Source organism: Quercus suber, unplaced genomic scaffold, assembly GCF_002906115.3.
Source record: "Quercus suber isolate HL8 unplaced genomic scaffold, Cork oak 2.0 scaffold_332, whole genome shotgun sequence".
In the NCBI taxonomy this organism is placed as follows: domain Eukaryota; kingdom Viridiplantae; phylum Streptophyta; class Magnoliopsida; order Fagales; family Fagaceae; genus Quercus; species Quercus suber.
In genome coordinates this window covers 169365-183490 of record NW_027069785.1, presented here as the reverse complement: position 1 = coordinate 183490, position 14126 = coordinate 169365, and the positions used below count along the sequence as shown (strand labels likewise).

Below are 14126 nucleotides of genomic sequence, written 5' to 3'. Positions count from 1 at the left end.
TGTTGGTTTTTGGCTAATGGGCATTGTGTTGGAGATTGGCAGCTTAATCCAGTTTATATAGGCTGCTTCCAAGTGCTTAATTTTTTTCCCCTTTTTAATTTTTAATTAAACCTTTAAAGTTCTGACATTCCCCACAACCCAACAACCAAACCCCCCCCCCCCCCCCCCCGGGGGGGGGGGGGGAACAGTGATTGCCCTGTCCTATTCCTACCAAAGTTTGAAAGTGAAACATTGCACGCTCAATTATGCATGCCGAGTTGCTGACAGGGGGTTTAACCAACAAAAATTCTATGACATCCATTGCTATGAATTGTTGACAAGAGTGTGTAACATCGTTGTACATTCAATTCATAGGGAGTTAGATTGATGATTAGATCCATTATTTTTTATTAACAGAGATTCTAAGTAGCTTAGCTTTGCATCAAAATTCAACTAGTTTGTTTTTTAATACAATGTATGACATAATCTACTATTTAAATTTTTTTTTATAATTAATTTTGGCATTTAATTTGTAATTTTTGAAATTTTAGGTTTAGGTGTATTATTTCTTAGTTTTTAGATGCTTTTAATACTTTTTAAGTCAAATTATGGTCCTATTAAGGTAGGGGATAAATTATGATCTGTTTTATAATTTAGTTTCTTTTCAGTCAAATTTTACCTAGCTGTAAACCTTTTTTAAATTCAATTAATTAAATTAATGGTAAAATATCAGACTTTTTTTTTTTTTTTTGGTGAATTTTAGAAACCTATCACCTTGTGGTCTCAAGTATTCCCTCGTGAATTCAAAGTTATTTTTTCAAAAGCAAATGTATCTTGTTTCTTGCATTTTGAAATAGTCACGTTCTATTTCTAGTGGATATTTAGCACCCCATCATAATACTACAACTAGCTAGAGTCATCTGTCTTAGGTTTTGGTTTCTATTGAAACTGCTTGGATGTGAAAGGGAGTATAAAGAAATATCATGTTATAGTTGCCTGTCTGTTTGATTAGTGATTATGCACTGGTATGTGTCATAAGGTTCTACATTTGATTAATAGGTAGTAATATCGATCGATGATTAAATCCATTTTTTTATATATTAACTTAAACTTTTGACATTATTGCTTAATTATGTCATCAGGGGCGGCACCTCTAGTCCAGTGGTCCAAATGAACCCACCTAAGCTGGCAACTTTTGTTTATATATAATATTTTTTTTTATCCTTAAAATAAAATTTTGAATGTCATGATCCTAATATTTTTTTTATTCCCAACTGATACAAGCTTTGAATATGCTTTTCTTAACAATTTATTCTTGCAAATAAAGTTATAATCAATTTGAGAAATGCTATGTTTACAATATTTTTACAACACTTTCACAATAGATTCTAAGTAAAAGATTATTACTAACAGTTATTGTTTGACAAAAAAGTAATTTTAGTAGTAGTTTCAAATTATAATCAGTAACGACTTATTACCTAAAATATGTTATGAAAGTATTGTGGATTTAACACATCTCAATTAATTTATACTTTTTGACCGAATATATGAGTAGATTGGTTGAATCTAAATGCGCTTTTAATTTGTTATTTGTTGAGTGGGGACTAGAGGCGTGGGTCAGTTATTCAATGGATAGCAAATGTTAACACTAAAAGATAATTAAACATTTAAACATGTGATTCTAAAAATAAAAAAATATTAGACAAGGGGCGCGGGACAAGGGAGTGGTTGAGTAAAAAAAAAAGCAAATGTTAGCACAACAAAAATTTTCTTAATACAATTATAAAGACCAATAGTTGTTAAAATTGAGTCGAATTATTAAATAAAGTAATTGTAAAGAGTATAGACATAAACTAATAGATAAAAAAGTATTCTAAGCAGTAATAATTAAAGTTCACTTAATAACAATAATTAATATGTTTATTGTATTTAGAAACAATAAATAATTTTCAAGATTTAATCTTAGGGTCCGTTTGGATATAGCTGAAAACTGAAAACTGAAAACTGAAAAACACTGTAGCAAAATAATTTTTAAATGTGTAAATAGTATCGTGGGACCCATTTTTAATGAAAAAGTTACTAAAAAGTGAAATTGTGAGTCCGTGAACAGTGAAATTTGTGCTGAAAAGTCAACTATTGCTGCTACTGTTCATTGAACAGTAGCCGCTACAGTGCTGCTACTGTAAAATTTAGCTGGAAACATGTAAAAAAAAAAAAAAAAAGGCTGAATAAACGCAGACGTCAAACGTGATTCAGAAACGTGCCAGCCAAACGAGCACTTATTAACAACAATTAGTATGTTCATTGTATTAAGAAAGAATATGTCAGTAGTTTAGCTTGGCATCAAAATTCAACTAGCCCTTTGTCCCACACATCTATCCATAATCAAGTGTAGTTCACGGTACTCGCTTTATATCTCCAACACACAAGGAAAAATGCGGTGCGAAGTATACTACAACTTGAGTCATTTTTCTTGGGTCTTGTTTCTATTGAGATTGCCTGGATGTGAAAGGCAATATTAAGCAGACCAATCGAGGTTCATAAAGCTCTACTCCGAAGAGCGGCTTGATACATTTGAGGGTCTAAGGCGAAAATTGGAATTGAGGCCTTTTATATATTTAAATATGACTTAAAAAATCAAATATTATTTAAAGTCTATTATCTTGTTTTAGATGCAAAATTATTACTAATTAACAGGAACCATGTAGATTTTTTTTTTTTTTTTTTTAATAGAAGGTCTATAGACCCAACAAATTTGACAAACATTTCACACCTATTGATATGATAGAATGATAGTAGTAAGTAAAAGAATGATGTTATTAGTGGACCTAGATGAGAACTAGTAAAAATTTGGCAACTCAAAAAATTTTCTGAGGGGAAAAGGCAAGGCTTATGCCACGACGCTCAGTGATTCAGAATCTTCTGATTCTGACTCGAAAGAGAGCTGTGATGGAGAGGGAAACTACTCCACCTTCATGACCATTGCTCATGTGAAGTCATCGGATGATTTGGGTGCACTTGTGAAGGAGCTTGGTGAGCATTCTGATTCAGAGTCTATTGGGATTGTGGAAGAATCAGATGCTGAAGAGGAAGAGAATACACCTAATCTTCAAGAAAATTACTCCTTACTACTTGAGAAGTCGGGAAAGTATTCCAGAGTAGCCAAGGTTGCTGTAAGGAAAATGATGAAAGCTGAGGAAGATTACAGAAGTCTCTTGATTAGATATAAAGAGGCTAAGTGTGAGATTGAGACACTAAATGGCAAGTTGTCTGAAGCATATACAAAAGTGAGATTTCTTGAGCAAAAGGTTGTGCAAGCTCATGCTAAGATAGAGAGAGTCTCCTCTCAGAAGTTAGAAGATGTTATATCATCTCAAAAACCTTCTTCAGACAAGTCCGAGCTGGGATACAACGAAGGAAGCTACTCATCAGCCAAAGTCACCAAAGAAGTAAAGTTTGTGAAGACAAATGAGACAGTTGATGAAGAGCCCATTCTTGAGAAAGTTGAGGATGTAAAGAAGAAGAATGTGGTTGAGCATCGAATGGTGAATAAGCCCCAAAATCAATCTGTGGTTAAATATGAAACCAGAGGAAGATCTCTCCCAAGATCACAACGGGGTCCTAGAACGGATTATGTGTGTCATTATTATGGACTGCAAGGACATACCAGACCCAAATGTCAAAAGTTGAGATTAGACAACAATGCAAGCGCACCTCGGTCACAAGGAAGGAGAAATGACATGAGGTCTTGGGGTGGTGAGCAACCAAGAAGTCAAAATCATGATCCCGGTATGACGAATATGATGAAGATGATCGGTGCCTTAACTACTTGCTTGGAGAGTTTCACCAGAAGGTTTGAAAGTCCAAACTCTCGTACCCAATTCGTTAAGGATATCACCCCAAACGCACGTGACGTGTGGGTGAAGAGGGGTACTCATGCATAAGCATTATAACATGTCCATGCATAAATTCTTTCAATGTTTAGGGACATTTGTTGTTGCATCATTTCATGCATTGCTTTCTTTTTGCTGTTGTTTGTTTATCCGGTTGGTTTATACCAACTGTTTTTGTTGATCTTACTTTTCTTGTTCTGTTTTGGGTGTGTTCAAAAATTCAAAAACCCATAAAAAATTGAAAAATCTCAAAAGTTTGATCACTTGTTTTGTGTATGTCACATGTGAGTTTGGCCTAGTACCTTTATACTTATGGCGTAGTGCATTTACGATCTTGGCTTGTCATGTATGCACTCATTTATTTGTGGGAGAAATCTTGAACGCTATGTGTGACTATTGTAAATAGACCTTCAAGCTTGTCATGAATGATTGGTCAAAGTCTTGTTGGTCTTGATACTTGCATAGACTTATGTCTATATCTCTTCCCACTTTATTTTTATGTTTTTGCAAAAAGAGCTCACCAAATGTAAATCTCCAAATGAAAAGAGATATTGAGTTGCAAAAACCTGTCGCACACACTAGTATTCGACTAGGAAAAAGGGAAAGCAACTCTTCTTAATGTGTTCTATATGGTACTCAAAAAGCCAAAGGCTAATCATTAATGTTGAAATATCATAAATTTCAAGCACCAATCTAAAAAATGAGATGTTTTTGTCCAAACAAAATTAATTGGACCAATTGTTATGCCTTATGCAGAAGCCAAATGAAAAGCTTCTAAGTTTTGTATTCAACTAGTCGCTAACCCGTGCAATGCACGGGAACAACTACAGGATGATTTCAGGGAAAAAAAAAGTCATAACCTTTCATATTAGATATACCGAAATGTGTCTATTGGAAAGTCATAACTCTTTATATTGGATATATATTAAAGGTGTCTATTGAACGAAAATGTGCCTATTGAACAAAAATGTGCATATTGAATGAAAATGTGCCTATTGAATAAAAATGTGTCTATTGACTGAAAATATGCATACTGAATGAAAATGTGCATATTGAAGAGTCATAAACATTTCGGTATGAATAGTAGCTCATATTCATTTGGTAATTTTTTCTCAACTTCTTCTTTTTCATCTTTCTTAGAAACACAAGAAACTTGTGGATTTTCTTCAAAATTGCTATTTGTAGAACCCAATAAACTTGGTTGTGTCATGGGGAGAATTTTGTGCCCATACACTATTGCACATAAAAAGCCAAAAAGTATAATGGACTAAGAACCAGTTATATATAAACTATAAATTTATATGGTGCGAAAATCTAATTCAAACTCAATAAATTTCAACTAAAACATAAAAATATTTTTATTACAGTAGTCAACGATGAAACAATAAGAAGAATATATTGTGAAGTGCAAATATGCCAAACACACATTAAATGCCACATGTTTGATTTTAACTACCGTAATACTTTGATTTTACCACCAAAGTCTGGCCATTCCAAGCATGGTAATACAATCTTATACAAATTAGAACACAAGTAATAAAACTGCCAACAACACAGAATAGTTAATAGGGTATATATTAATATTGAAGACAACGTTTCAACCAATAACAATACACAATACCATTCTTAGAGGAAAATATTAACATAAAGCAAATGTGCAGGATTCAATTTTTTACAATGGCCAACAATTAAAGTACCAGTATAAAGAGGTATCTACTTCTTGATTATAGTGTCGAAGTCATGGCCATTTCATAAATTATGATACAATCTCTCACTCGCTTTATATCTCCAACACACAAGGAAAAATGCGGTGGGAAGGATACTACAACTAGAGTCATTTTTCTTAGGTCTTGTTTCTATTGAGACTGCCTGGATGTGAAAGGCAATATTAAGCAGACCAATCGAGGTTCATAAAGCTCTACTCCCAACAGCGGCTTGATACATTTGAGGGTCTAAGGCGAAAATTGGAATTGAGGCCTTTTATATATTTAAATATGACTTAAAAAATCAAATATTATTTAAACTCTATTATCTTGTTTTAGATGCAAAATTATTACTAATTAACAGGAACCATGTAGATTTTTTTTATTTTTTATTTTTTATAGAAGGTCTATAGACCCAACAAATTTGACAAACATTTCACACCTGTTGGTATGATAAAATGATAGTAGTAAGTAAAAGAATGATGTTATTAGTGGACCTAGATGAGAACTAGTAAAAATTTGGCAACTCAAAAAATTTTCTGAGGGGAAAAGGCAAGGCTTATGCCACGACGCTCAGTGATTCAGAATCTTCTGATTCTGACTCGGAAGAGAGCTGTGATGGAGAGGGAAACTACTCCACCTTCATGACCATTGCTCATGTGGAGTCATCGGATGATTTGGGTGCACTTGTGAAGGAGCTTGGTGAGCATTCTGATTCAGAGTTTATTGGGATTGTGGAAGAATCAGATGCTGAAGAGGAAGAGAATACAGCTAATCTTCAAGAAAATTACTCCTTACTACTTAAGAAGTCGGGAGAGTATTCTAGAGTAGCCAAGGTTGCTGTAAGGAAAATGATGAAAGCTGAGGAAGATTACAGAAGTCTCTTGATTAGATATAAAGAGGCTAAGTGTGAGATTGAGACACTAAATTGCAAGTTGTCTGAAGCATATACAAAAGTGAGATTTCTTGAGCAAAAGGTTGTGCAAGCTCATGCTAAGATAGAGAGAGTCTCCTCTCAGAAGTTAGAAGATGTTATATCATCTCAAAAACCTTCTTCAGACAAGTCCGGGCTGGGATACAACGGAGGAAGCTGCTCATCAGCCAAAGTCACCAAAGAAGTAAAGTTTGTGAAGACAAATGAGACAATTGATGAAGAGCCCATTCTTGAGAAAGTTGAGGATGTAAAGAAGAAGAATGTGGTTGAGCATCGAATGGTGAATAAGCCCCAAAATCAATCTGTGGTTAAATATGAAACCAGAGGAAGATCTCTCCCAAGATCACAACGGGGTCCTAGAACGGATTATGTGTGTCATTATTATGGACTGCAAGGACATACCAGACCTAATTGTCAAAAGCTAAGATTAGACAACAATGCAAGCGCACTTCGGTCACAAGGAAGGAGAAATGATATGAGGTCTTGGGGTGGTGAGCAACCAAGAAGTCAAAATCATGATCCCGGTATGACGAATATGATGAAGATGATCGGTGCCTTCACTACTTGCTTGGAGAGTTTCACCAGAAGGTTTGAAAGTCCAAACTCTCGTACCCAATCCGTTAAGGATATCACCCCAAACGCACGTGACGTGTGGGTGAAGAGGGGTACTCATGCATAAGCATTATAACATGTCCATGCATAAATTCTTTCAATGTTTAGGGACATTTGTTGTTGCATCATTTCATGCATTGCATTCTTTTTGCTGTTGTTCGTTTATCCGGTTGGTTTATACCAACTGTTTTTGTTGATCTTACTTTTCTTGTTCTATTTTGGGTGTGTTCAAAAATTCAAAAACCCATAAAAAATTGAAAAATCTCAAAAGTTTGATCACTTGTTTTGTGTATGTCACATGTGAGTTTGGCCTAGTACCTTTATACTTATGGCGTAGTGCATTTACGATCTTGGCTTGTCATGTATGCACTCATTTATTTGTGGGAGAAATCTTGAACGCTATGTGTGACTATTGTAAATAGATCTTCAAGCTTGTCATGAATGATTGGTCAATAGTCTTGTTGGTCTTAATACTTGCATAGACTTGTGTCTATATCTCTTCCCACTTTATTTTTATGTTTTTGCAAAAAGAGCTCACCAAATGTAAATCTCCAAATGAAAAGAGATATTGAGCTGCAAAAGCATGTCGCACACACTAGTATTCGACTAGGAAAAAGGGAAAGCAACTCTTCTTAATGTGTTCTATATGGTACTAAAAAAGCCAAAGGCTAATCATTAATGTTGAAATATCATAAATTTCAAGCACCAATTTCAAAAATGAGATGTTTTTGTCCAAACAAAATTAATTGGACCAATTGTTATGCCTTATGCAGAAGCCAAATGAAAAGCTTCTAAGTTTTGTATTCAATGTGTGGGAGGTCATATATACTCATTTCTATAATGCAGATAGTCCACTTGATTTCGTATCAGTTGTGTATGACTCGATTGAATTAATCATTGAAGCTTCGCTCTAGTCTATAGACTATTCCACATTTGATACTCACACACAACACGCAAGACTTTGATTTAATCAATGCCTATCTCATTTGTGTGATTGTACATATTCAAATGTGATGTGTATGCTCAAGAACTGGTTGATCAAATCCAAAAAGATTTTTGAATGTTTTATTTGTTTTTGGAAGTGATTTTATACTTTCGTGTCTTTTGTTTTTGTTAAAAATGCATTTGTGTGTTTTCCTTCAAAAAAACTGGTTCAGGGGTTGTTTTGCGAGAAGCTCGCAACTTAGAGCTTCCTGCGAAAAGGGCTTGAGGGGAATAATTTTTCAATTATGTCACACAGAAACTCTCGCGACTGTATCGCGACTGTCTCGCGACCAACAGCTTCTCGCAAAATGCTGTTTGACCAAAAATTGGAATTTTTCAAAATTCAGACAGAAGGTATCGCTACTATTTCGCAACTTAAAGCTTCTCACAAAATTTTTTGTGCTTCAGTGGCCATTTTCAAGGCTGTATTGTGACTGTGTCACTACTCTGTAACCCGCGAAAAACGCGTGTTTTCAGTTTTATATTGCTGATGTGACAGTTTTTCAAATCAAAAACTCTTCCCTCGCTCAAACTCCTTCGAGCCCTTTTCTTCCAAAATTACTATTTCATTCAAACCCCTTCAATCCAAGCGTCTTTTCTGTATTCTTTCTTCAAGGTATGTCTTTCAAATTATTCCTTTTTAAGTTTTTACTTAAATTTTGCAGAATTTTTGTTAGGGTTTTGTTAATTGGGGATTTTCAAAAATTTGGGTTGGTTTTCTAAATTGGGTGTTAATTTGTCATATTTTTTGTTTGGGCCATGTCCCTTTTGTTTTCTGTGTATCTGTGTTGGCCCCTTGTGGCATTTTAACATGTATTAAGGGTAGATTTTCTCATGTTCATGCATTGTTCATGTTTAGAGTTCATATGTGCATGTTGTTGGGAATTCAACCTAAATTCCAACATGTGAGAAACAAAAAAAAATAGAGAAAACACACGTCAAAGAAAAATAATCACATGCACAAGACAGTATTTACGTGGTTCGGCAATTTGCCTACGTCCACGGAGTTGTAGGGATTTCACTATTATTAGAGAAAAATACAAAGTGCGGCTACAGTGTTTTTCTCTTCTAAAAACACAAAAACAGTAGTAGTATCAAACCCTAATTATAAAAGCGGCTTTTATATCCTGCTTACAGGGTTACAATGGGCTACAAAACGGGTCAAAAATAAACTAGGCTCCACAAAGCCCAACACATGTTTGGTGTTTGATAAAATGCCCAAGTGACATTTTTGTGCTTTATTTTATTCATGTGAGTTCCAATTTATGAATTTTCATATGTTTAACCTTACTTCACTTGGTTTGGTCTTTGTTCAAGTGTTTCCTACACTTTGCTCATGATGCACTCACTAGGCATACACCTAGGCACCCTCTAGGCACACCCCCTGCATCTCATGCTGCACACATATGCATCAGCATATGCACACAGATGCACACACATGCACAGTTACTTACTTTCATGCACTGTGCTTATTTTTTCTTGTTTTATATGTTGTTGCATATTCCTTGAGTTGGTTATGATCTGCTTTAGGATTGCTTTCATGTGCTTTGGGATTAACTTGAATCTAATCAAGTTTTTTTTTTTGTTTGTGTGTTCTGTTATGGTGTTTGTGCACTTGTTTCCTTTCTGCTTTGTGAAATTGTGTAGATGTCTCCCACCAAGCATGCAGCTAAGAAGAAACCAACTTCAAAGCGTGCACGCACTAATTCTGATCATTTCAAGTCCGCGGAAATATATATGAAGTACAATGACTGCTATAAGGACAAGACGATCATCATGGAGAGAGTGGTTCAGTTAGAAACTCTTGAGGACACTTTCATCCCTGACGTGTTCAAAGATAGAACCTAGACCAAGTTGCTGAACCTAATAGGGATTGTTTATTCAGAGATAATCAGGGAGTTCTTCTCAATTGCCACAGTCAACGGAGATTGTATTGAGTGTTGGGTAAGACACAAGGAATTTGTGATTACGAGAGAGATCATCCAAGACTTTTTGGAAATTCGTCCTCCATCTCAGCCAATCACAGTTGCATATGAGGATAGATTGGGCTCTATTGCTGAGATGATTACAGCTTTTGGTGGTGAACCGAAGAAATCATCCATGAACACCATCAAATTCTCTTTGGAAATAAGGACACTAAGTTATGTGATGATTCATAATCTGTATCCGGTCACCAATCTCACCACTCTATCTGCTCAGAGAACAAGATTCCTGTATGATCTCTTTACACATAAGGAGATTGACATTTGTGGTCATATCATGCATGTCCTGAAGAAAAGCATCACAAAGCAGAATTCACGAACTGTGATGCTGTTCCCTTCCTTGATCATAGGATTGATTGCTAAGGCAAAGCTCAAGCTACCTAGTGGCCTCACAGTTGTTCAGAGGGACTACCCCATTGGTGGTCATACACTGACTAGGAGTACTGCACACATCAAGGGCTCCAAGATTGGTGTGCATACCATCCCACAGCCTCGTGTTGAGCAAGATGAGGGTGGAGATACAGAGGAGGAGATTGATAGGTTCACCTCGACTCCAGAGCCAACTGCACAGCCATCATCTTCGGCTCCACCACAAGGCTTGAGAAAACTTGATCTATTACTAGCTAAAATGGATTAAATGTCTACAGTGCTGGATTCTCATGTACAGCACACCGCGGACCGGTTTGCATATCTTCAAGGACAGATTACCGTGCTATCTTCACAGATACAAGACTTGTCTATGGAGCAAGGCTCAGATTCAGAGTCAATCAGTTCTAGCCCTTTGGCCATTCCGGTCAAAAAGGGGAAGAAAATTTTGAGGGAGAGTTGGAGAAGAGCTTGCACAGCGTTAAGGGGAGCATAGCTTAGAAACATAGTAAAATTGGTTATTGGTCTTACAGACGGTTTTATTCAGTTTCTTTTAGTCTTTATAACTGTTTTACGGCTTTTGGTTTAAAGCTTTGATACTTTGTTTTTATTTCAGTATATTTTCAATAGTTCTTTTGTGATATTTTCTATGCTTTGTAGCATGTCTTGTTTATGCCCATGTTGCATTTGTAAGTTTTTAGGGTTTGTTTAATTGCATGCTTGTAGGCTATTATGGTTTGTGCCATGCATATGTAGTGTCTTGCTTATGCAGCCTTTTTGCTTGTGTACTTGATGTTTAATGTCATACATTTTACTTCAGTACAACACTCTTGTGCACTTGTAGGATTGTTCCTAGATGCAAATACTTCGTGTATTTCGCATTGGTTGAGTGTTGGATTTGCAAATGATACTCTTCAAATGAGCTTATCATCTTGCATGTCTGGAAGTTCATTCCTTGTGTGAATGAGCATAGTGATCGCTTTTGTAGAGTGATTGCCTGTTTGATCTTGCCATGATCTAGTGTTTCTATTTCATTTTGCTTGATCATGCTATTATTGCTCCATATGCTTTTCAAGTTTTTCTGCATACAATGATGTTGTTGTGTTGTTGTGTTTCAGGAGATATTTGTTCATATGTTTCAAGAGCTTATCAGACTCTAGAATTAGGTGTGAGTGAGTTTTACCTTTGTTCCCAAACTCACGTTTAAGTCTAGAGTCTGTTTTAGGGTTTTGTCATGGAATAGCCAAATGGGGAGATTGTAAAGTTGCTATTTACAACTAGTATTTTGTTGGCTTGTATTCCGTGGCAAATTTGATGGTAATCATTTTCAATCGTTCATACCCTGTATCTAGTGTGGGATTTGTTGTAAGGGATGTGTGATAGAGAGAGAGTGTGAAGACTTAAGCATTTAAAGGATGAAGAATTCTTGCAGGTATGTCGCGACCTAGCTTCTTGTGAAATGAATTATGTGCCATGCACATGCTGGAATGCGAAAAGTCAGGCCAAGTGGAGACAACTGTGTCTCACGAGTATCTCGCAGGTAAGGCCTTCCCCCGAGACACCCGTGAGGCAATCTGTTCTGCCAGCTTGTACTGACTGACTCACACTTTTTGTACCTATCCTAAATATACTCTCATTACCCACAAATATTGATGAATGCTTCAGAGAGAAAACTCTAGCCAAATACATTGGGAATTACAGATTGTCATCCCTACCTTTCTCTATACACTTGCTTGTGGTATCTCCTTAACCCTTCCCTCTACATTTTCACACCATTGAGAGGTTGGCAATCCAAACACTTACCACACCTTTTGAGAGTGCTGTCTGACGTTTTGGTGCTGTTGGGAAGCATTGGAAGAAGCTTGGAATGGCAGATGCAACATGGAGCTTGTTGCGGGATCCGGGGTGCTAGACAAGACACGGTTCCGAGAAGCCTTGTTGGAGTAGGAGTTTGGAGGGCTTAGGTGCACTGGGTAGATTAGGCTTGGAGGGTCTCTTGCTAACCCATGTACCCCAACTGATTGTCTAGTGGATCAATTTCCGCTTAGAGGGTGGGGAGAGGTTTTTCGTTGAGTTCTTCGGTTTCCTCTTCGAAAACATGTCTCGGTGTTTCCTATGTTTGCATCCTTTTTCCCTACTCTTTTATATTCCATTATACCGCTGTGTTGCTTAGTTTATGGATTAGAGTAGCTTATTTGTTCATCCGCTCGCATTTACACTATTCTGCACTTTGTAGTAAGTTAGTGTAAAATCTATCGAGCCGTAACTTTAATTGGAGGGGCCTAAATAGCTTTTGTATTTTCAACACATTTTCGAGCTTTCAATAACGATTTTTCTTATCGTAGAAATAGAAGCCTTGAGCTCTTGCAACAGGAGGAGAAAGAAGATGTTGGTCTGTTGTAACAGGATCATCAAAGACAGCCAACATGCCAAAGTTGAAGTCACCAAAAGTAGTCTTATTTGTGACTTGTGCCGATGCTGCATTAGCTAAATCCGTGCCATCAAAGAGAATGTCATGGTAATAAAGCTCAAGAAGCTTGCAAGGTTCTTTGTTTCTCAATGATTTTTTGGATGCCAAAACAGATTGGCATATAACAAAGATGGAGAAGAGAATAAAAAATGATTTCTCTACAAGCTCTTTCATTGTTGGTTTTTGGCTAATGGGCATTGTGTTGGAGATTGGCAGCTTAATCCAGTTTATATAAGCTGCTTCCAAGTGCTTAATTTTTTTCCCCTTTTTAATTTTTAATTAAACCTTTAAAGTTCTGACATTCCCCGCAACCCAACACCACCCTCCCCCCGCCCAACAGTGATTGCCCTGTCCTATTCCTACCAAAGTTTGAAAGTGAAACATTGCACGCTCAATTATGCATGCCGAGTTGCTGACAGGGGGTTTAACCAACAAAAATTCCATGACATCCATTGCTATGAATTGTTGACAAGAGTGTGTAACATCGTTGTACATTCAATTCATAGGGAGTTAGATTGATGATTAGATCCATTATTTTTTATTAACAGAGATTCTAAGTAGCTTAGCTTTGCATCAAAATTCAACTAGTTTGTTTTTTAATACAATGTATGACATAATCTACTATTTAAATTTTTTTTTTTATAATTAATTTTGGCATTTAATTTGTAATTTTTGAAATTTTAGGTTTAGGTGTATTATTTCTTAGTTTTTAGATGCTTTTAATACTTTTTAAGTCAAATTATGGTCCTATTAATGTAGGGGATAAATTATGATCTGTTTTATAATTTAGTTTCTTTTCAGTCAAATTTTACCTAGCTGTAAACCTTTTTTAAATTCAATTAATTAAATTAACAGTAAAATATCAGACTTTTTTTTTTTTTTTTGGTGAATTTTAGAAACCTATCACCTCGTGGTCTCAAGTATTCCCTCGTGAATTCAAAGTTATTTTTTCAAAAGTAAATGTATCTTGTTTCTTGCATTTTGAAATAGTCACGTTCTATTTCTAGTGGATATTTAGCACCCCATCATAATACTACAACTAGCTAGAGTCATCTGTCTTAGGTTTTGGTTTCTTTTGAAACTGCTTGGATGTGAAAGGGAGTATAAAGAAATATCATGTTATAGTTGCCTGTATGTTTGATTAGTGATTATGCACTGGTATGTGTCATAAGGTTCTACATTTGATTAATAGGTAGTAATATC

The 14126-nt window shown here is 35.8% G+C and overlaps 1 protein-coding gene across 1 annotated transcript; it reads right to left on the bottom strand.

Moving 5' to 3' along the window:
- Positions 1–12773: 12773 nt before the first annotated feature.
- Positions 12774–13097, bottom strand: LOC112025075 (dirigent protein 5-like). Its single transcript, XM_024057742.2, has one exon. The coding sequence runs from the start codon at positions 13095–13097 to the stop codon at positions 12774–12776; it is 324 nt and encodes a 107-aa protein (XP_023913510.2).
- Positions 13098–14126: the final 1029 nt, after the last annotated feature.

Excerpts from the sequence above, each read along its gene's own strand:
- LOC112025075 (XM_024057742.2), bottom strand. The coding sequence starts at position 13,097 with ATGAAAGAGCTTGTAGAGAAATCATTTTTTATTCTCTTCTCCATCTTT.